Genomic DNA, 21,690 nt, shown 5'->3' with positions numbered 1-21,690 from the left:
TTAAGGTTAAAAAGATTAAAATGAAATAGTTAATATACCAATAGTAATTTTAAAATCCAAATTCAATTCCAAATCATAGACAAAATGGAAATTCAAAAACAAAAAATGGAAATCTTTGAAAAGGATTCGCCATTACCAAAAAGTAGCAGCAAGAAATAAATCATTATAGTAAACATGAAACATTTATTTACAAAGGGCAAATCCAACAATTAACAAAAATGTTGGAACTATATTTCAAGTCTTTATGTTGTAAACTAGGAACCTTAGTTATGAATTACACTATATTTCACCCAATTTCGTGAAAGTGTACGAGAAGGAACAAAGTAAAAACAAATTCAATTTGTAGTAAATCTGATGAAAGAAGTAAATATGAACTTCGCATGCTTTACCAAAAATTTGCATGCCAATAATCAAATTGCATTTCCTTTACACAACTTTCAAGTCTTTGACAACTTCCCCATTGGTCTCTCCCTATCAAACTTCAATGGTAGGTAGTACAAACACTAACAACTTTTTCTGAACTACGTATGAACATTCAACTCTCCAACAAATAACCATTCCTAGGCTTCAAAATAATCACATAATTTAAGAAAGAAAAAAAAAAAAAAAAAAGTGAGGAGATGGAGTCCACATAGCATTTGCATAACCCACCCTTCCACAAAAAATTTACAAGTTAATATACAAAGATTGAGGGCGTGGAATTTTAGTACCTGATTGTTAGCTCCTAGAGACAAAATGTTTGTGGTGTTCTCCAGGATTAAATGGGATTTAAAGCTAACCATTAATCAGGATGGCCACCTTACTGATATCGCGTTCGAGATGTGTACCTTTCTTATTCTTTTATCTTCTTTCCTTTGTCTCAAGTCATTTCTAATGTTGTAATTCAGGGTGCAAGTACCAGCACTTTGATCGTTCCTTGGCTGTTTGCTGTTAAAATTGTGGGGCTATCACTCTTCCAACAAACAGCGCTTATGAAATATGAACTTGCATCTTCATCATTATCTTCTAAATCTGAACTAAATCTATGCCAAGCCATTGGTTTCGATATCGCCTGCAAGTAAATCCCGTTTGAACAACTCCTTGATATCAACTGATTATCACAAGGAAAATCTAGCAGCAAATAAGGTGATTGAAAATAAATGATAACCTTGTGATAAATGAAGACTTCGTTAGTTTCACTGCCGCATGCTATGTATTCACTGTTTACTGTTAGACCCACAAAATTCTTCTCATTTGTGTGTCCTCTATACACACACAGCTGCAATGATAAAGAAACAAAGCAGGATAAAATCAAGAAAAAGAAAAACATGGAGAAAAAAGAGCACAGTTTTCATGAAGATCAACTCCAATTTGTATGTAAATAGACAACATATATCAAGAAGATAAACTCACAGGCATATATTCCTTTACATCCCATAACCGCAGAGTGCTGTCGGTCGAAGCAGATGCGAGTTCATTGTTCGACAAGAATTTCACATAAGAAACTGCTTTCTTATGGCCATTAAAAACATGCAGAGGCTGGCTGATATTTCTCAAGTCGTAGTAGTGAATATTATGATCAGCGGAACCCACCTGAAAATACTCGGTATTAGAGAAAGAAGGATTTGCTTCACTGTGCAAGTAAAAGTTCATCAAGATTGTCAGAAGATCTTTGGTTAGAATGAATATACACACACACATAATTTCAGTCCAGCGTTTATGATATTTGTGTAGATAGAGCAAAATAGACGTACAGCAACGTATAAGCTAGATCCTGGGTTGTACTTAACAGAGCAAACATTTGCTTTCAGGTCAATGTTAAACACACTAGCTTCTTGCCTTGTGCACCAAATTTTGACCTGTTAAAAGAAATAGAAAAATGCACCTGAGAATAGTATCACAGAAAATAAGCAGAAATATAATTTGTTTCAGTAAAGACCACCCAGAACTGACCAAACTATTGACCCTTGGCCTATTTCTATAAATCATGTTTACCAGTAACAGTTTCAGTATGGATCTAAAATTATAACGGTGAATTGACAGAAACAACTCAACAACTCATAACAATTTCCAAGTACAACGGCTCATGAGCCAAATATACTTTGCTCTTCAAGTAATGGAAACGTTGAAAATGATGCATCTGAGAAATCAGGGAATTGCTGGTTGACTCTCACGTATGGCCCATCAATCACAAAGCCAATTTCTAAGATCAATGATTTTCACCAACTCAAACTTAAGTTACCTTACAGTCATCGCTGCCAGATACAAGCATGGTAGGTTCAGAACGTGAAAAATCTACACTCCAAGCTCGTTTTTCATGTTCTTCATACTCCATAACACTCTAAAAGAAAAAGAGCCTGTTAAAAAAGATAAATATGACCAAATAATGGAGATAGTTAACAAGCTAAGAAAACTTTTACTAGATAACGGTCACCACCTGACGAGTATTTACATCCCAGACAGTTACTATTCCCTCGTAATCACTACTAGCAATATGACTTTTTGTGTATTTATTCCAGCTCAAACAGCTAAGTTTTGATCGTGTAGACATCTCAACAACGGGAAAGTGAACATCGGCTGGTTCATTTACTACCTGGAAATAGCAAGTACTATCGATAATTTATCAATCATATTCATATTACAGTTTAGAAAATAAATAAAAACAAATAAGATACAGTTATATCATGTGGCCATAAGCCACAACATAAACATTATTCTGAGTGAGGCACATTCAGTCGGGAGCCCTTTCTCCACATGGATGATCCAAAGCCAGAATAATTTAAACTTAAAGATACAAGTTGCATTTACTGATACTTCTCAGTTATAACACGAAATTTAAATATAATCTTTGATATTTTATATGTTTAGTAACTTACTAATGAATCAACTAAGTTTCAGGATTTATATCAAGAAAATATAAAACAAACACCATCAATTAATACTGTGATTCAATCCACTAACATTAGATTAAATTAAATACGAAGTCCTTTGAAATATTCAAATTAAATTTGAAAACCAACATATCAATATATATTAAAAAGAACTATACATTCTTTCTAATGCAGTGCTTTTTTGTTCCTCGTTTTAAAATTACAAAGTCAATAAATAATTTTCAAAAAGGTTCATATAACTCAATAATCTCGTACAAAATCTCCAATCTTTATTTCTTACGACTTTCATTATCTTATTATTCATAATACTTAGTTTTGCAAATAGAGAAAATTTATCAAAAATTTTCTATTCTTTTCTTGGACTTTGATTTATAGTGCTATTACTTCTTCAGTGAATCTCCAAGAAAAATCTCCACAATGGTGTTATCCCCTTCAGCTTGTTCTTTATGTTTGAAGGCCAATGAAATCAGAATCACCAATTATTTCATTGCCTTTTCTCTCGTCATTGCTAGAATGCCCTAATTTCTCTCACCGTTCTTGGAACTTTGGGGAAGATAACTACTCTGTGGGCTGGTTCTTCCCATCAAAACAAAGTTATTATGGTTTAACGCTTGCAAAGCTATTCTCTTGGATTTTGGGTTGAAAAGAAATCGAAGGGCTTTTTAAGACAAGTCTTTTGGTTGAGTGGATCGATTTGAGCTTATCATGTTTAAGGCTTCCCAGTGGTATTCATTGTCTAATCATTTTTCTGTTTATTCTCACAATGACATTTGTAACAATTGGGGGCCTTCGTAGGAGCTATGATTTTCAGATTTTTTTATCTTTGATTTTATTTCTGTTTTTCTTCTCTTTTTCCTTCCTGAATCTACTCTTCGTAGCCTTTGGTTGGTCATATTCTGTTCCTCTGTCTGCTTATCAATGAATTCTCGTTTCTAGTTCAAAAAATTGCAATGTCTCACCGTAAATTGAAATGAATATTTCATACATGAAATCATAGTATCACCATCTTTTGTATCCAATTGACAGGTTATCTTATGCATGACTTTCTTGCAATTAATATCGTTTAAATTTTCCAATGAACAACCATTAAATGCTTACCGAGCTAAACTCAAAAACCTTGATGCAACGTGAAACACCAGCAGTTGCAAAGAACTCATCATCACGATCAAACTCTATACTGAAACAAGAATGACATGATTATCATTTCCGAATTTTTACTAACTCGAACAAAGCCTAAAGAAAATATTAAAGCACTTATCTCAGTGAAAGACAGATGGTGATAGAAGAAGGTTCAAAGTAACTTATGAAACAAAAATTGAATGACAATAATCTCATTATTTCAGGATCCCTAACATTTAAGTGTTTGCCAATAATGAGTTGTAAGCAAAAGGTTAGAGATTAGCTTAGAGAAAAATTTAACTTCGAATTCAAAACTTATTTTTTAATTGAACAAGATATCAACTACCGCTCAATCAATAATACCTTGATAGATCCAAATTAAAGTGTATGAAGATTAAATCAAGTTCTAGAATGATAAATAAATCCAGTAAAAGAATCTGAATCACTACGGCAGGATCTCCAAAGGAGTTAAATGTCTCAATGTATAATGTGAATGATGATCCCTCACCTGGATACAATATTTGCAGAGTGAAAAAGATCACCATGTCGAAGTTCGGCAATCACTCTCAATCGGCTAATCCATAGGCCATGTGATAAGACAGAAGTAAACAAATAGTCAACACTCGCACAAGAAACCATAGCCAAATAGTTAAAACAAGTAAATTAAAAAATTGTACCTGTATCGCATAAAAGAAGTTAGAACAGACTGAAAATCTTCAAGAGCTGGATTATAACTTTCTCCACTGCTCAACTTTACATCTTTATCCTCTTGCTTAACCAATTGCTTCCTCCAATTTCGTCGTTTTTGCAGATAGTAGTCTTGCAATTCATTAAACTATATGAAAAAGAGGATAGATCCTAAATGTCAATAAGTGAATCAAACAGTTACGTAGGCAGTCCATTTCTTGTTAACAATCCTATTTTTTCTAATTAAAGCTTGGTTGACATAATAGCATTGGGAGATGGACTTAGTCAGCATAGAAAATATACAATTTTCCAAATTTCACCAAAAAGGTATCAATATGGTTTAATAAAAAAATGCAAGGAACAGGAAATAAATTAATGTATAGCTGCCTCAAACTAGATGCCTTAAGAGTTTCAAAAGGATGTCATCAGAACATTATGAAGAATTCTTTCCTTATCTGCTGATCGCACTTTTCTTCTTGTGAAAATAGTTTCCTCATTCATATCCTCTTTGCTCTAGGTGAAAAATTCTTTCCTACTCACTCTCCCTATTTTAAAAAAAAAAAGATTCAAAGTGCTCAATTTTTCTTTTTTCCTAACCAGAAGCTGAAGTAATACACATTTTTATAATTGAAATGAAAACAGAGCACAAATATTATTAATAATAATAATAATAATAATAATAAAATAAAAAAAGCTAAGCCACTAAAAAAGAATCAATCGTACAAAAGAAAACATGGTAAGAAACCGAGTTTTCATTGAGAAACATGAAAGAATAACCAAAGGCTACAAAATAACAAGACGGACAATAATACAAAAGCCCCAAAAGCTACAAAAAGGAGGCAACAAAATAACAAGCCAGACAACAATACAAATGCCCCAAAAGCTACAAAAAGGGGACTCCAATTTAACCTGAGGAAAAGGCAGTGGTTTGGGACAGCAATGGAATTGACAAAACTAGAAAAAAAGAGCAGCAAGAAAAAACCCTTGAAGGATCAGGGGTCCAAACCCTTAAATCCCCCCGAGCACAGGCAGATCAAGAATAATAGAAAGGAGACCCATTACATCAACCATTTATCTATTGGAAAGATGGCGACTGAAACACAACAATAAAGAGAAGAGGGGTTAGAAGATGGTAAAATAGATGGCGCAGAATGAAACTTCTTGCTCGAAAAATGATATAAACAAGGGTACAACTCACGAAGAGACTTCTCACCCGCCCACAAGTCTACCCAAAAAGAAAATCTCATACCCACCCCAACAAAACATTTAACATTAAAAAAAAAAAAAAAAAAAACAGACGGAAACCAAAGGAAATTGCTTTCTAGAGATTTTTAGGTCGACGAGTGCCACCAACCTCAATCCAATCGAAAGGGTATAGGTCGTACTGACTCACACTAACCTTGTGCCACAAAGTGTTGGGCTCCATGAAAAATCACCACAACTATTTGGCCAACAGAGATTTGTTACGTAGACTCAAGCTACCAGTCCCTAATCCTCCACTCCACCAGCTGACCTCCACCTCCCATTTAACCAAATGGGAGCCTCCCTCATTATCCACCCCTTCCCACAAGAAATTTCTTCTCTCTCTTTTAGTGCTATCCTTAACTGAAACCAGAATTCGGAGGAGAGATCAAAAATAATTGGGAAATATGAAACTCTTGGGATTTGATCTAACAAGCTTGTTGAAGAACAAGACCTTTAGATCTAAATTATCCAAGAACCTCAAAAACGATAAAGAATCAATCCAAGGGTATATTTTTGAATGGATTAGCTTGATGATCAAGAGATCAAGAGTAAGAAAACTCATTTCTAAACTCGTGATTCGAATCACTCCACAAGATAGTTTGATCAAGACTACTTGAATGACTCTTGCATGCAAATCTGAACACAAGAAATGCAAAGGAACAAGTTCATGGTTTATGAAGCATAATATGCAACTTTTATTTTAATATCCAAAATCTTCGTGCTAGAGCAACAACATGAATGGCTATTTATAGTCCTGAAAATAAATTTTAAAGTATCCTATAGTCAATTGAAAGGTTGTAACTCTAACTAATTGTAACTTAAAACCTTAAAAATAATACTCCAAAAAATTGAAAAATACAATGAAACATCCCTAAATCCAAGCATGTATGTCATCCACCATGAATACTTTGTGGCATGATTAAGACACCTTATTTCATATCACTACCTTCCTTAGAGAAGAAGGCCTTCCTCCAAAAAGATAACTGCTTCTGAACCTAATACACAATCGGGTTCCAGAATATAACACTCCTATGGTTACCTCCCAGAGGCAGCCCAAGAAAAGATGGAAGCCAACCCAACTCACACCCCACCAAAGAGGCCCAAGAGCTCAGCTTAAAGGGGCAACAATTAAAGCCAATAGAACTATTACCTCTGTTAATATTAAACCCAGGCATCACCTCAAAGAAGGATAAAAAGTATTAAGGTTCGTAAAGGACACTTGCCCCAAGCATAGGAATAGGGTATCATCAGCAAACTAAAGATGAGAATGGTGGACTAACTCCTTACCCACTTTGAACCCTCAGCCACTCTTTTCTTCATCACTACAAGTGATACAAGTCTACTCAAGACATCCACCACCATGATAAACAGAAAGAGCGATAGGTCCCCTTGCCTTAGCCCTCTAGAAGTAGAGATCTTACGTCTAGGCCCCACACTCATAAAGATGGAGAAATTAGTAGACCTAATGCAATTTAAATCTAATATCTCCTTTTAAGTCCCAAACCCCTTCTTACCAAGGACCTTGTCAAGAATCAACTGTACAAGAAATGATTGATGCCTTGGTTCATAAGGATTCATCCTCAAATCTATTTGTGAAATTTTGTTGCAAAAATAAGCTATGAAAATGCTTTGCACTCATGTACACAAATGAAGCTTTCATTCACACCTCTCAAACTTTCAATAGAACCAATATTGGTTTTTAAACTTTGAATCAATTATAAGCTAAAAAAAATATAAATAAATAAATAAAAACCAAATTGAAAAGAAACGCAAATGAAACATATATCTGATCTTGAGCCTAAAACTCTAATACCAAATGATATGGAATCACCCCAAGGGAGAAGAAAATTTGGATTACCTTTTTTATCAAATATCTCAAGGCAAGAATACTTAAGAGATTCGAATCACTCCACAAGCAAGATTGATCATGTCAAGCTTGAATGACTCTAAACATGCCATCTAAACTACATAGAATTGCAAAGAAACTTAATCATTGGCTAAAGGAAAGCACAAATACTCCTTTTAATACATTTTTCAAGTCTCCTTTACAAAGACGACATACGTGGCTTTATGTAGCCTCAAAAATGAAACCATTGACCTTCCATGAGGCATCTCAAGAGTTGTAACTTTTATGCTTTTAACTTTTATGCTTTATAACCATACTTAGCCACTATGTAGATGTAACCTTAAAGTAATTAAAAGCTTTAAAATAAAGAAACACCATAACTCTAGATTATCATCCACTCAAAATTTGAATTGCAACATCTTGTGATAATTTGAACAACATTTTTTTCACAACTACCTAGAAGTTTATCTTACATTATTGATGTCTTGGTTCATATCAGACTCCCCCTGTGGATTGTCATTTTCAAGCTCCCAAGTGTTAAAATGGGGAAGAATGATTAAGTTTTGATTTGTTTTGGTTATTAGTTTTCTCTAGAAGAAATGAAGTAGCCATCGGTTATCAATATTTGGTTGAGGCCTTATTCGTAGTTTCATCATTCATTTGCAAGCTCTCTAAATCTACCGTCAAAGTTTTTGGAAAAGTTCTTGGTTCTTTAAATGTTTGTTTATTTTATGGTTAATCCCTATTTGATTGTATTTTCTGTTTTTATTTTTATTTTTATTGTTATTTTTATTTTCACTCCCTTTGGAAGTTTGTATCCCTTGAACATTTAGTTTTTTCATTATAACAAAAAGTTGTTTCTTGTTTAAGAAACATAACTTTTGAGAGGGTTCCATTGAATAATAGAGTATCAGTGTATTCAATGATCAGAATAAAAAGAGAATTAGTTAAGAACTCAAGGGTCGAGATGATATTTCCAAAAGTATGCACTACTAGAACTGAGAAGCTAATATTTACAGTCTTTAAAACAACCAACAAGATTAGTATTACAGAGAATACACATTAGGAAGGTCAAAAAAAATCTATCTCCAAATCACTGCAATTTCATTTACAGAAAGATTTGAGTACCTAAGAAGGCAGACTGGAATAGACCACTGAGATAGCTTTTCTTTAGAACTGGAGTTTAAATTAAAAAAATAAAAAATAAAATTACCTGTGTATGGACCCGCCTTTTATTTGCTACGCCTAGTCCGGATTGAGCAACAGAATGCAAATCTGAACTGCAGTGAGCATCTTTTCTAAGTGGTCCCTGAGAACCTATATGAGTCTTCGCATCTGCTCTAGCATTGGGTGAATTCCCAGAACTCATCCAGCCTTGTGACCGTTGGGGGCCACAATTAGCTCCATTTCCATTCTTGTCAATTAATGAAGACCGTGATTTTGTTGATACAGTGTCATCAACCAGCATTTTCATTTTCCCTGAATACCTTTCTTTGGACCTATATAGTTCCAATCTCTGTTTCTCCACAGAACTAATATCTTCCTTAATGTAGTGAAGATCAGCTTGTATCTATAATGGGAAAATAAATAAAAAATGAAGAAATTTAACAAAAGTTATTCTTGATCAATAAGAGATTCTCTGTATCTATAATGGGAAAATACTTTATGCATGCACTAACACTCAACCGGAACTTCTACCATTCAAGTTACACATTCATAATGCCCTTTACATGCACGTAAACTAAACTTTTCCAGATCCCATCCATATTGTATTAAAAAACACATGGTGATTTCTCTGAAGACATGTAGCTATATTGTGGGTGTATTTGTTTACAAATGAGCAAAAGTATTGAAATAAAACCAACTCATTAAACCAGTTCAACATTGTCCGAAACAAAGGAAAATATAAACTCAAGAACGTGTCAAAGTGCATCAATAAAAATGTTCCGAGAGTTAGATTGAAATTCAGAGTTCCATAAATTGAAATTTAGATGCCCCCGACAAATTTAACTATGTCAAGACTACATATTTAATCTCTGGCATTAAATCAAAGTAGTTTGTACTTCTTCAATAAAACTGTTTCATCTCCAACTTGATAAAGTTAAACTTACTCAAATTCTAAACATGACATTACTCAGACCTCTTTATTAGATCTGTCAGTATCATCTTTAACACACAGAAAGGCAGCCCATCAAATTACAGATAGGATAACCAATCAAGTCTCAGAAAATACTTCTTTTATTTTTTTTAATAAGAGCACATAAAGTTGTTCATGTACACGATTTCTAATAAGCAAGGAACAAAAAAAAATGACAATTGAAGTAAAAGAGACCTCATTAAGCTCCTCAAGCTTTTGCTTTCTCAAGTAATACAAGAAGCCAAGTAAAATTTGCATATTTGTCTCCGCTTCTTCTTGCTCCATTTTTCTTTTCTTCTCTGCAAGGAGGGTTAAAAGTTCATCTAGATCCTTTATTGACATGTCACAGCCCTGATAAAGTAAACAAGGAAAATTAAGCTTGTGAATGAGGTCAATGAAAACATTGTAAGCGGATTAATAATAGGAGGTTTGTACTAAAATAAGCACATTAAATAGCAACGGTAGATTACTAGCATGGAAGTCAACCAAGAAAATTATATTATCCTAGAATGCCAATGTCAAAGGTAATAATGCACACCTTTACAGTTCATCAGTGGAGTGACGGTGAGTAGTAAATTCAGGGGGGGGGGGGGGGGGGGGGGGAAATGTAACAGAAATTTTGCTGACCTTTTGTAATGCATGATGAAGATATTCAAATGGGGATGTAGTCTTTTTTATCTGACGAGCAGCAGTTTTCTTTAAGAACTGCAAAAATTGGTACACAAGTAACTACGTATATGCATTGCAATGTCATAATTAAAGAATGAAATTTAAAATTCCAAAAATATAGTGACAGTCGCTTGACATAAAGTTAGAGACAAGGGCATAAAAAAAATTGATTTAACGTAACATGAAGAAGATCGCTTGTCAAGTAATTTCCTTTAATACATGCTGACTGTCGATACGGACTTTAAAAAGTTCAATTTATTAGAAAACCTACCTTCTAGATTGCATATTTGGATCCCTACTCCTTGTTTGAATTGTAATAATCTAATAAAAGAATGTTGATTTATATAATAGCATAACCATTCAGGAGAAATGTTTAAATGATCAAGGTATCGTCAGCATATTTGGATAATTTAATATTGCATGAGACACTAGATATAATAGAAGTTTACAATATTTAAGCATTAAGTAGAACTACTGCATACTGAAGATTTAGGAACTTCTACCAAGTTAGATCAAGGTACAAAAAGTGAAGGTGCAGCAAGAGCTTAGCTGCTAGTAAACTATGAAAATATTCATTTTCTACCCTCTTTTTTCTTTGATATGTAACAGACATTTTGTTGGGAATGCAAAGAAACTTACAAGTCTAAGGGAAGACCCAGCAACAACCTTAGAAATTAAAGAGATTACTACACCCAGAATGGAATGACTTCCAGTACAACAACAGTCTAACCGAGACCAATAGTTAAACCCTCCAGCGTGAAATCTTAGGTACTTAGTCGCCAACATATACTTGGAAAAAATATGAAGTTACATGTGATATCAACTGATATTCGTATAAGCAAGCTTGGGGTTCGAATAAAACTGAAAAGTTTAAGAAACTTCTGTTTCGGTGATAGGAATTAGAACCAATTGAGTTGATTGTCACTAACCAAGCCAAGCTAAATATCTAGAACTATGCCCTCCTTAAATAGTAAAATCAATATTTATCCTAACAGAGAAGCATCTAAGCTCGATCACGAGAAATGAACGGCAAACCTTATCAAGCAAAATATTGGGGAAAATACTGTTGCTTCTGATGAAATTACTGCAACAAGGACAATCACTCTTATTCCGAAGGTGAGTAACAATGCACATATAGCAAAAGCTATGTCCACAGGTAGTGAGAAACGCATCCTTAATGATCTGCATGCAAATAGGGCAAAGCATATCCTTATCCAAATCCTCGGCGTTGACATCAGACGCAGAGGCCTTCGCCTCTCCGGCATCGAATTGAGCAGCCATCACGAGCGGCAGCGGCGGCGGAGGAGGAGAAGAAGGAGGAGGAGGAGAAGGAGGAGGAGGAGGAGGAGGCAGCGGCTGCGGGGCAGGGGAAGCAGTGGAGTCGAGAGCAGAGGGATCAGGCTTGCCAGTAGGAACCAATGCGCCGATAGAACCCCCACCCATAACTGAATCCTGGTGTGCCAGAGTAGTAGCTGAAGCAATGGAGATATTTTGGGAGACGGGGAGTGGAGAGCCTGAGAAAATTATGTGGCTGCCATTGAAGGATGGAGAGAGGTTTAAAGAAGGAAAGAAGAAAGAGAGGAATCAAATCAAAAGCTTTGAAATGGAAATCAATGGTGGGTTCGTTTTGGTTTTGGTTTTGAATAGAGTGGAAAATATTGGAGTCGTTGCCTTTCTGGACACATATTTTTGTGAGGGCCAAAACTGCCCACGTTAGGCGGGCGATTTCTTTTTCTTTTTTTATTTAATATTTTATGTTTTTTCAAAATTAAGGTTTCTGGTTAATCTAATTCTTATAGACCAATTTCCAACGGCACTTTTTCGGTTCTGTAGTAGTCTTTGTGAAACTAACTTATTTTTGTTTGCCTACAACGGAGCTCTCATAGGAACTCATATCAACAATAGACCTTCTAAAACTCGTTTTGCAGCCAGTATCTTCATTCTCTTGACGTTCATATGTCCCTTAAACTTGAAGCACTCTCAGCCACAACAGTCATATTTACACACCGTGTAGTGGTGTATAAGGTTCTAGATTTTGTGCCACGTTCTACACCATAGCACCCTTCACAATCTTTCACGAACTCGTCCCAAACTTTGGTGCATAACCAGTGTTATCCAACTGACTAATAAAGATCAGATTCTTCTTGAGAATAGGAATGTATCTAACATCCTTTAATGTCCATGATTTCCTGTCAAAATTTTTATGTAGGCATCCTCATTCCCTTCAATCTCTAAGGTTTTGTTGTTAGCAAGATACTCCTCGAAATTTCCAGACTTAAAATTTCGAAACAGTTTCTTATTTGGAGACGAATGAAAAGATGCACCTGAATCCAAAATCTAGGATTCAATCGGATTGTCCACACTGTGGATTAGAACATACCCAATGTCTTCTGCTGAATTTATAGAATCATGGTCTTTGATCTTGTACAATCTACTCGAAAGTGACCATCTTCTCCACAACTCCAACACATTACGTTTGGTCTGTTTGAAAATTTTTTACGGTTCTTTGATTTTGATCGACCTTTATTTGAGACCTTCGATTTACTTCCCCTTTGATCAACACTAAGGACACTACCAGATGACTCCCCAATTTCTCGTTTGGGAATACTTTCACTGAGAACTACATCTTGGATTTCATCGAACTTTAGTTTCTCAGATCGTTAGGAACTGCTGATCACGACAACAACAATATCCCACAACTCGTGGAAAGAAGACATCAAAATCAATGCTTTAATTTCATCTTCAAAATTAATTTCCACCGAAATCATTGACTTACAATCATATTGAATTCATTTATATGATTAGTAACATATCCACCTTCAAACATTTGTATATTGAACAATCTCAGCATCAAATACACCTTGTTTATAGCCGACAGTTTTTTTGTACATATTCAACATCACCTTCAACAGACCTAACGTTGTCTTCTCTTTGATGATGTTGAGCACCATGTTTCTGAATAGCGTCAACCGGAGTTTCTACTGCTCTGTGGACATGGTATTCGACTTCACCCCCAACAGGGGTCCGTGAAATTTTTTTCTAATACAGATAATTTTCAATCTGCATTTTTTAGAAATCGAAATCGAATCGATCAAACTTCTTAATTTCAAACTTTGAACTTTCCTTCTTCACAGATCGTGGTGAATCTCGCCTAACTCTGATACTAGTTGTTAGGATCACACAATAATGCACACACTCGATCTAGATGATACAAAAAAGAAGAAAGAAAAAATATAATGAGGAATATTGGGTAAAGATTTATATAGATCAATAAGTATAAGTATGTATAATTCTCAAAGCACTAATAATAATATATATATATATATATATTTATTTATTTATTTATTTCATTCGGTTAATATATATATCTTTAACCTAAGTATCTATTATATATATATATATACCATATTTACCACATATAATTATCCATATATATAGTATATACCATAAATAGCTCTACCAACAAACCAAAAAAAAAAAAAAAAAAAACAATATAGTTCTACCAGCTTTTTTATAGGTAACAAACAAACATCAATTTTTTTTTTAAATTGGCTGTTTGAAGTATCATTTACTAAAAAAGATAAATTTGATCCTACATAAATTTTACATAGGATCAAAACATAACAAAGTAAGTATATATGCATAAATAAAGAGTAAGAATTATGATGCGACCAATACTTAAGTGAACCCAAAGAGTACAATATATTTTATAATATTGATCTTCGATTTGAATTTGATTTCTAAATATTCTCTAATTGACTTTGATGATAAATATATTTGAAATGAGTTGACCATTTATATTTACATTTTATTTTTATATTAAGGGACCTAGTAGAAAAAAGATTTCAAATTAAAAAAAAAAAAAACTTTAGGAATTAATTAGAAACTAAATTCAAACCTCGAAACCACCCATCATTTTGAAATCTAAAAACTATATTCAAATCTCAAGAACTAAAAGTGTTTAATTGACAAGACAATTTAAAAAAATGCATATCGTAAACACCGTTCATTTTTGTCACGGGCAACAATGCATCTAATCGATAAATGACATTCAAAATTTGAAACTCTATATAATTGGTATAACAAAGTTAGGCTCAATGTCACCTATTACAAAACCATCAAATAATCTATAATCTATATATGAACCTTAGATTCTTTCTCGTGTGAGCGTGTGAGATATTTGCTATGTGAGAATCTGGTGAAGTTACATTTTCTTTCTATGTACATGCATATAATACTCATCATAATTTTTGCTTTACCGGAGGGGAAGAAGTGACGGCTTTCTTTAGACAGTCTACAATGCCTTCACAATCTGCTGCTTCAGGGAGGTTGCACAGTGGCTCATCATCATCTTCAGGACGGCTCTCTGAATAAGAATGCGGGGACCGGAGATTACCGTGTGATTGACACGCTCTCATGGTCTTGCAGTGCTCGGCTTCGTCGTCTCTGATGTTCACGAACACATCGTACAAGTTCTCTACATAACAAAGGGGTAAACAAATTTCACAGGATTATCTTCTAAATAATTAAGAGTTGTAGAACTTTAGATGTTTCACAAGCAGTTATAATTTAAGGTAAATTCTGGAAATGAAGCTACGAAGGTACCAAACTTTTAATACTCCTACTTTTCAAGCTGCCCTCATTAATCAATTTCTTGGGTGCATTTAAATTAGTCTTGGACTTTCGAATAAGGACTTCTTTGTCAACTACCGGTGGTACGGATTGGATTCACCAGATGCTCAGATTGTCTCGGTCTTCAATTAGCTACCATTAAAGCCTCCTTAGCTTTTGCAGTCATATTGAAATATAGGCTTTTGAGATCTCCCACACCGACTCTTGCTCTAACACTATAACTAGCACGCTGACTCGAGCTTATTAATTCTGACCCTTTATTTAGATTCTTTTGAGAGATTTAAAGAAAAGAACTCGGCTTACTCTATTACCTTACTTATGACTATCCCATTGGCTGATACTGGCTTAGAGGTTAGAACGTTAGAATATTCAGTCTAAGTGAACTTTCTAACATAAACAACAAGGACCATCTACCACCTTACATGAACTATTACGTATTATACTATCAGCCAGCAATTTATCGGCTCATTTAGTAAACTGAGGGAGCTTAAAAAAATAGGGTTGGCCTAAACCCTATTTTTGCCAACCTTTTTTGGAAAAGGAACCTTTTCTTGTTTAAGACATGCCTTCATGGCTGCTTATATCATGATATATTAGACTATGAACTACAGTAACTAATTCTGATTTCAAAATTTACCTATTTTTGGTCTTCGTGAATTGGGAGCTCTCGAAGTTTGAAATTCATCTGGATGAAATCAATTTCTTAGTGTCAATTTGAAGTGAACAAAAAGAACTGTGCATGTGTTAAGGTAAGAAAGCTAGAAATTACCAAATAAGTATAAGTCTCCTTCAGTGTAATATTTCACAGCAACCTCGGGAGCAGGCAATTTTTTCAACTCCTCTGTAGATAAACACAGGGAAGAATACATCAGAACGGTATTCTTTTTTGAGATATAATGTTAACTAGAAGAAAATCAAGATCATGAACATCTAGTGCAACCAACATACCTCCTTGGGCCTTTAAAAATTTATCATAAGTTGAAAATGCATGGCTTTCAACACATTCAGACAAGTGATCTGCACTAATCAAATATCAGTAGTGAAAAATGTCATTGAAAGTTGAATGCAAAAAACTTGAAGATGTTACAAGTGTAGCAAAGTAGAAAGTGTCCCAAAGTATCTAGTCTCTTCTTGTTGTTTTACATCAAAACTGGTGCCAAACTGCAATTTATATTTTAGTTTCATCGTAGGTTTCACTAAGGAGGAAAGCTGTGAGATCCCACATCGATAGGGGAATGAGTGTCAGCGAGGATGCTGGGGCCCAAAGGGAGTGGATTGTGTTTGGGCGTGAATTGTAAGATCTCACATCAATTGGAGAGGGGAACAAGTATCAGCGAGGACGTTGGGCTCCGACGGGGGTGGATTGTGAGATCTCACATTAATTGGAGAGGGGAACAAGTCCCAGCAAAGACGTTGGGCCCTCGAAGGAGGGGTGGATTGTGAGATCCCACATTGGAGAGGGGGTGGAAACCTCTCCCTAACAGACGCGTTTTAAAAACCTTGAGGGGAAGCCCGAAAGGGAAAGTTCAAGGAGGACAATATCTAATAGCGGTTGGTTTGAGCCGTTACAAAAGCCTAAAGCCATGCCAATTTTCTGTTTTCTAGGTAATTTGTTACGATTACAAAAGCAAAATGAACAAGCCCATAAATGGATGCAAGAAAGAGAGTATAATCAGCTGTTAATTTATCTACTCCAACAATACTTACAGGCCATTCTCGGGCTAATCATATACATAACAACTGTCATAAAATAGTAAGCAACAGCGATATGTTGAGCAAGAAAGCGATCAAACCACCAATCATTACCCCCCAATTCCTGCACTCAAGTCAGAAAAGGAGTAAATTTATTCAGTAATTCAATGTCTAGATGAGTGCATATACTCAACCAGTTCACAGAGATGATGAAAAGGAAAATCTTGTAGCAAATAGTCAATTTAAGGAAAAGGATACTATGCCCTTTAAAAGAAGCCCAAGATAATAAGTACCTCCATGATCAGCAAATGATGCATCTCATTCCAGCTCTCAGCAAAGTGAACTTTCAGATAATCAGCTCTTCTCCACCAGCCAAAACTTTCATACATATGCAGAACTGACAGAAACGCTGCAATTTAAAAGGGACAAATTAGGAACAGTTACAAAATATATGTTAATGTTCTCATCCTCAAACAACATCCACAGGAGCTGCACAATCTGGCTCCAAAATGAAATTAGTTTCACAATGATTCGTTTAAACGAAACACCTATCTGCATCTTTGTTAGAGAACTCAATTTCTTGTGAATGAAAATGTTCTTCATTAGGTGTCATAAAGTTGTTTCAATAGCCTACTCTAAGATCCCACATCGGTTGGGGAGGAGAACGAAACGCCCTTTATAAGAGTGTGAAAACCTCTCCCTAGTAGACGCGTTTTAAAAACCTTGAGGGAAAGCCCAAAAGGAAAAGCCCAAAACAGACAATATCTACTAGCAGGGGCTTTGGCTGTTGCAAATGGTATCAGAGTCAGACACCAAGCGATGTGCCAGCGAGGAGGCTGAGCCCCAAAGGGGGGTGGACACGAGGCGGTGTGCTAGCAAGGACGTTGGGCCCTGAAGAAGGGTGGATTGTGAGATCCCACATTAGATGGGGAGGAGAACGAAACACCCTTTATAAGAGTATAGAAACCTCTCCCTAGCAAACGCGTTTTAAAAACCTTGAGGGGAAGCTCAAAAGAGAAAGTCCAAAGAGGACAATATCTGCTAGCGGTGGGCTTGGGCTGTTACACCTATCATAGTGCATTTAGATATGACTTCGCCGGCAATGAGAATAAAAGTCCACCCATGTTAAGATTATTCAGATTAGCTCTGTCTCTAGGCATAAAAAAGAAGATCATAACAACGTGCTAGGCATGGAGTAAAATAAAGCCCAAGGCATCTTAGAAACTCACCAAAGTAAGGAACCCTTGCGATAGTTTCCAAGACAAAGAACCTTGGATAGTGTCTGTCGTGGTAAAAAGCGTCAAGAATTCTTATAACTGAATCCTGAAAAGATTAGTAAAAGTTAAGCCATGATTTAACATATCAGAACATGAGGAGAAATTTTTCAGAGGTGATCATTTTTCTTGGACAAATTTTACCGTGAGAAGAACATTAACAGATTGTTCAAGCTTAATGATCCATTTATCCAAGCCATTGGAGGATGAATTTTCTGCTCCTCCCTCACTGCCACCTTCCCCTTTCTCGACAGGAGAAGCCTTGGGAGGAAATGACTCCTCAATAACCACTTCTTCCTCATCTTCCTTCAGAACAGTTGCCAGCACTCGACACGACTTTCTACATCACCAATCACAAATGATAACAAAGAAATCGATAAAAAAAAAAAAAAAAAAAAAAAAAAAAAAAAAAAAAAAAAAAAATCCAAAGAAAGAAAATGAAGTTGCGCTAAGAAATCTCAAAAGCCTAATAAGAAACCAGTCCTAGAACATTTCTCCGTTCACTCAGACATTTATACAAACACTAGATATGCAAATCCATAACCGTCTGAGATCCATTGATCCCGCTGTTCAAGAACTATGTACAGGAACTCTTACCTGGAAACTAAAGGACGTGAAGAAAAGGAACGGCGAGAGAAGGCAGTGCCGATTCTGAAGGAATCTATGTTGATGGTGTTGTATGGTTTCAATTGGACGGAGGAGGTTCCAAAAAGTGCCGAAGACGAAGAACACCAAGCAATCGACATGGTTTCGGAGCGAGGGAGAGAATCGAGAAGCCGAGGTTGGAATGGTGGAAGGGAATCTGTGGAAGTATGGGGAACGGCAGAAGAAGCCAATCGGCAGCTACCACTTTCCCCAGGCCATTTTCCTTCTTTGCCAATATCAATCAAGTTTTGTATTTTGTTTTCTTCGTCGTCATTTTTCTTTTCCAATTTTTTCCTTTTTTTTTTTTTTATTCCCTTAAAAGTTTATCTCTTAAATCTCATTTTCAGATAAGTTTCTACTATGTTCTCAACTTTTAAATTTTTTATTTTAATTTTTCAAATTTAAAATTGTTGAGAAAAAAAAAAATGATGGTTTAAAATTAATGTAAAATTGATTACTAAAAATTAGAAACTAATAAATTTGCACGATGTAATATGATAGTAAAGATTTCTTTTGACTTAAAAGGTCAATGATTACAATAATCATAATATTTCGAAGTGGGTGAAGTACAAGTCACCATTAGTTCGAGGGGTCAGAAAATTTCCGTTTAAATGGAGAATGAGAAAAAGAGTGTAGAAAGATTGATATGAACCACGACCAAGAAATTTCCATACCTCAAGGTCTAATTACAAGGACGAGAGTCAAGAAGCTACAACAAACCTTGTACATAAGCTACAACAAACCTTGTACACTTATATTCAAACTATGGTGAGCTCATCAAAGGAAATTCTAGAAGACGTTGGAGACCTCCATTATATGTTGTGCGAGCTTTAAGAAAGAGATGCATTAAATGCATTTTAAGTTGCATTTAATGAACTCAACTAAAATTTATGAAACTAGTCTAAGGATGAGCACATTTTATTATGTGCACTATTTAATTATAATTTAAATATTTGTTTGTTTTTAATATAGAAGTTAGTTATATTGTAACATACTTAGGTTACCCTATTCTACCATTAACTAGCCATTATGGATATTTCTCATTTACTAGCAAATTTAATTTGCAAAGTTATGTGTGATATAGGTTAAGGTTGTAAAAGTTATGTCTCCTCTTCTTTGATTACAAACATCACATTTTTGAATTAAAAAAGAATAGAATTTCTATTTTTTGTTAGGTTTGTTGAGAGGTAAGATCTTCTTTGCAAATTCTTGTATTTAGAACTTGCATATTAGAGTCATTCAAGTGGTAGTGATAAAACCTCTTGTGGATAGAAACGAGTTTTCTTTACTCTTGATCTTAATCATCAATGTAATCCGTTTCATACTTTTCCTTGGGTTATTCCATATTAAAGATTTTTCTTTGTTAGCTAAATGGAGCTGGAGATGATATTATATTTTTTAGACTTCGAATCTCGACCGTGACTAAAAAGACAAAAGAGAAACTCAATAGAAATAAAGGGTAAAATAAAATTTTGATAAAATTTAAATCAACCTAAAGACAGCAAACAAAACCAACATTAAATACAAAATAGAATCGAATTAGAGGATGATGTTGTTCAACTTTATTACAAAAACGGAAAAGGGTTCACGATACAATTTCAAAATGAAATAGAAAAGAGTCAAATATAATAAATGGATTGACGCTCTGAAACGACCCCTTGTGACCGTGCAGCTCTCGAACGCTCCTCCACTTCGATCGGTAGCATGTGAACACCTGGAAAACAAAAAAAAGGAAAGGGGTGAGCATATAAACATAAGGTAAGAAACCTACTTGTAGGCTCTAATTGTATTTATGATCTAACAGGTGACCACGAGCTTTACTTTAGGCTCTAGGTGTATTGCTCTTGTTGTGCATAGACTTGGGTAGCTAGCTTAGCCTACACAATGGTAATCGATATCCGGTATCTGGTGTCGAAGCTCTACCTCAACAAACACTCTCTAACAGGTAGGGGACACCATGGTGAGTGTTAGTTTGTTCGTCATCCATGAGAGGTAGCTAGCAAACCCATCCCACAAGTCATGTAGTCGCCCAAGGTCAGGGCGTTAACCCTTGAACGTGTTAACTCCACTAATTACTCGCACGATCAACATCCTCCCACATGATGGAACCACTGCATAGGGTAATCCAACCAAATTCTTTCTCAAGTCACGCATCTCTAATCGGCCTCACACCTAGCTCAATAGTACCAAACCGTCCTTTTTAGTTTCATTAGAGACCGTTACTTTCCTGATTTTTATCTCTATTTCCTCTCCATTTTTTTTACTGGTTGTTACCGACGTTCTCCATCCCCAATCCACGCCATAGACATCTCTAATTAACATCTTAATATTTTAAATAGTTAAAATCAAATTATAAACGATTTCATATATGACGTTCAGAAGCACCAGTGGTCTAGTGGTAGAATAGTACCCTGCTACGGTACAGACCCGGGTTCGATTCCCGGCTGGTGCATAGTATGCTGGGATTCGGGTAGATATTATCTCCCAGATCATTTTTAAATGATATGTTAATTGCAGCGTCGCATGGTTTTATTTTTTTATATCTTTTTGTTTGTTTTGTCTAAAAATGTTTTGGCATAATAGAGAACAAAAGCACCAGTGGTCTAGTGGTAGAATAGTACCCTGCCACGGTACAGACCCGGGTTCGATTCCCGGCTGGTGCATAAATTGTTTTGCGATGAAAAACTAAGCGCTCAATGAGATCCGTCGATCTCATCCGTCAGATCCTTATACGATATAATCGTAGCGGAGCATGACTTTTTTTTTTTTTTTTTTTTTTTTTTTTTTTTTTTTCATTGCCAATTAACTTGGGAAAAGTAGAATGAAAATACATAAATAATAGATAAGTTATAATTATAGGATTTTTTTTTATCT

General features: G+C 35.2%; 2 protein-coding genes and 2 non-coding genes across 4 annotated transcripts; 2 read left to right on the top strand and 2 right to left on the bottom strand.

Moving 5' to 3' along the window:
• Positions 1–364: 364 nt before the first annotated feature.
• LOC111787941 (E3 ubiquitin-protein ligase COP1) lies at positions 365–12,209 on the bottom strand. Its single transcript, XM_023668045.2, has 13 exons — positions 11,609–12,209; positions 10,532–10,609; positions 10,100–10,255; positions 8,981–9,337; positions 4,667–4,824; positions 4,498–4,563; positions 3,969–4,047; positions 2,417–2,572; positions 2,222–2,320; positions 1,734–1,838; positions 1,393–1,572; positions 1,148–1,258; positions 365–1,051 (listed from the first exon to the last, which is right to left on the bottom strand). The coding sequence occupies exons 1-13, from the start codon at positions 12,014–12,016 to the stop codon at positions 884–886; spliced, it is 2,121 nt and encodes a 706-aa protein (XP_023523813.2). The 5' UTR covers positions 12,017–12,209; the 3' UTR covers positions 365–883.
• Positions 12,210–14,618: 2,409 nt separating this feature from the next.
• On the bottom strand, positions 14,619–19,083 carry IM (Alternative oxidase family protein). Its single transcript, XM_087126634.1, has 9 exons — positions 18,769–19,083; positions 18,316–18,511; positions 18,127–18,220; positions 17,191–17,306; positions 16,913–17,021; positions 16,154–16,222; positions 15,975–16,046; positions 15,843–15,890; positions 14,619–15,050 (listed from the first exon to the last, which is right to left on the bottom strand). Exons 1-9 carry the CDS (start codon positions 18,915–18,917, stop codon positions 14,815–14,817), a joined length of 1,089 nt encoding a protein of 362 aa, XP_086982760.1. The 5' UTR covers positions 18,918–19,083; the 3' UTR covers positions 14,619–14,814.
• A 2,114-nt stretch (positions 19,084–21,197) lies between these two features.
• TRNAG-GCC (transfer RNA glycine (anticodon GCC)) lies at positions 21,198–21,268 on the top strand. The gene has a single exon. It is a non-coding gene; the product is annotated as a tRNA-Ser (tRNA).
• A 140-nt stretch (positions 21,269–21,408) lies between these two features.
• Positions 21,409–21,479, top strand: TRNAG-GCC (transfer RNA glycine (anticodon GCC)). The gene has a single exon. It is a non-coding gene; the product is annotated as a tRNA-Gly (tRNA).
• Positions 21,480–21,690: the final 211 nt, after the last annotated feature.

This window comes from Cucurbita pepo, chromosome 9 (genome assembly GCF_057944985.1).
Source record: "Cucurbita pepo subsp. pepo isolate OVF chromosome 9, ASM5794498v1, whole genome shotgun sequence".
Classification (NCBI taxonomy): Eukaryota; Viridiplantae; Streptophyta; class Magnoliopsida; order Cucurbitales; family Cucurbitaceae; genus Cucurbita; species Cucurbita pepo.
This window is presented reverse-complemented; position numbering and strand designations above follow the sequence as displayed.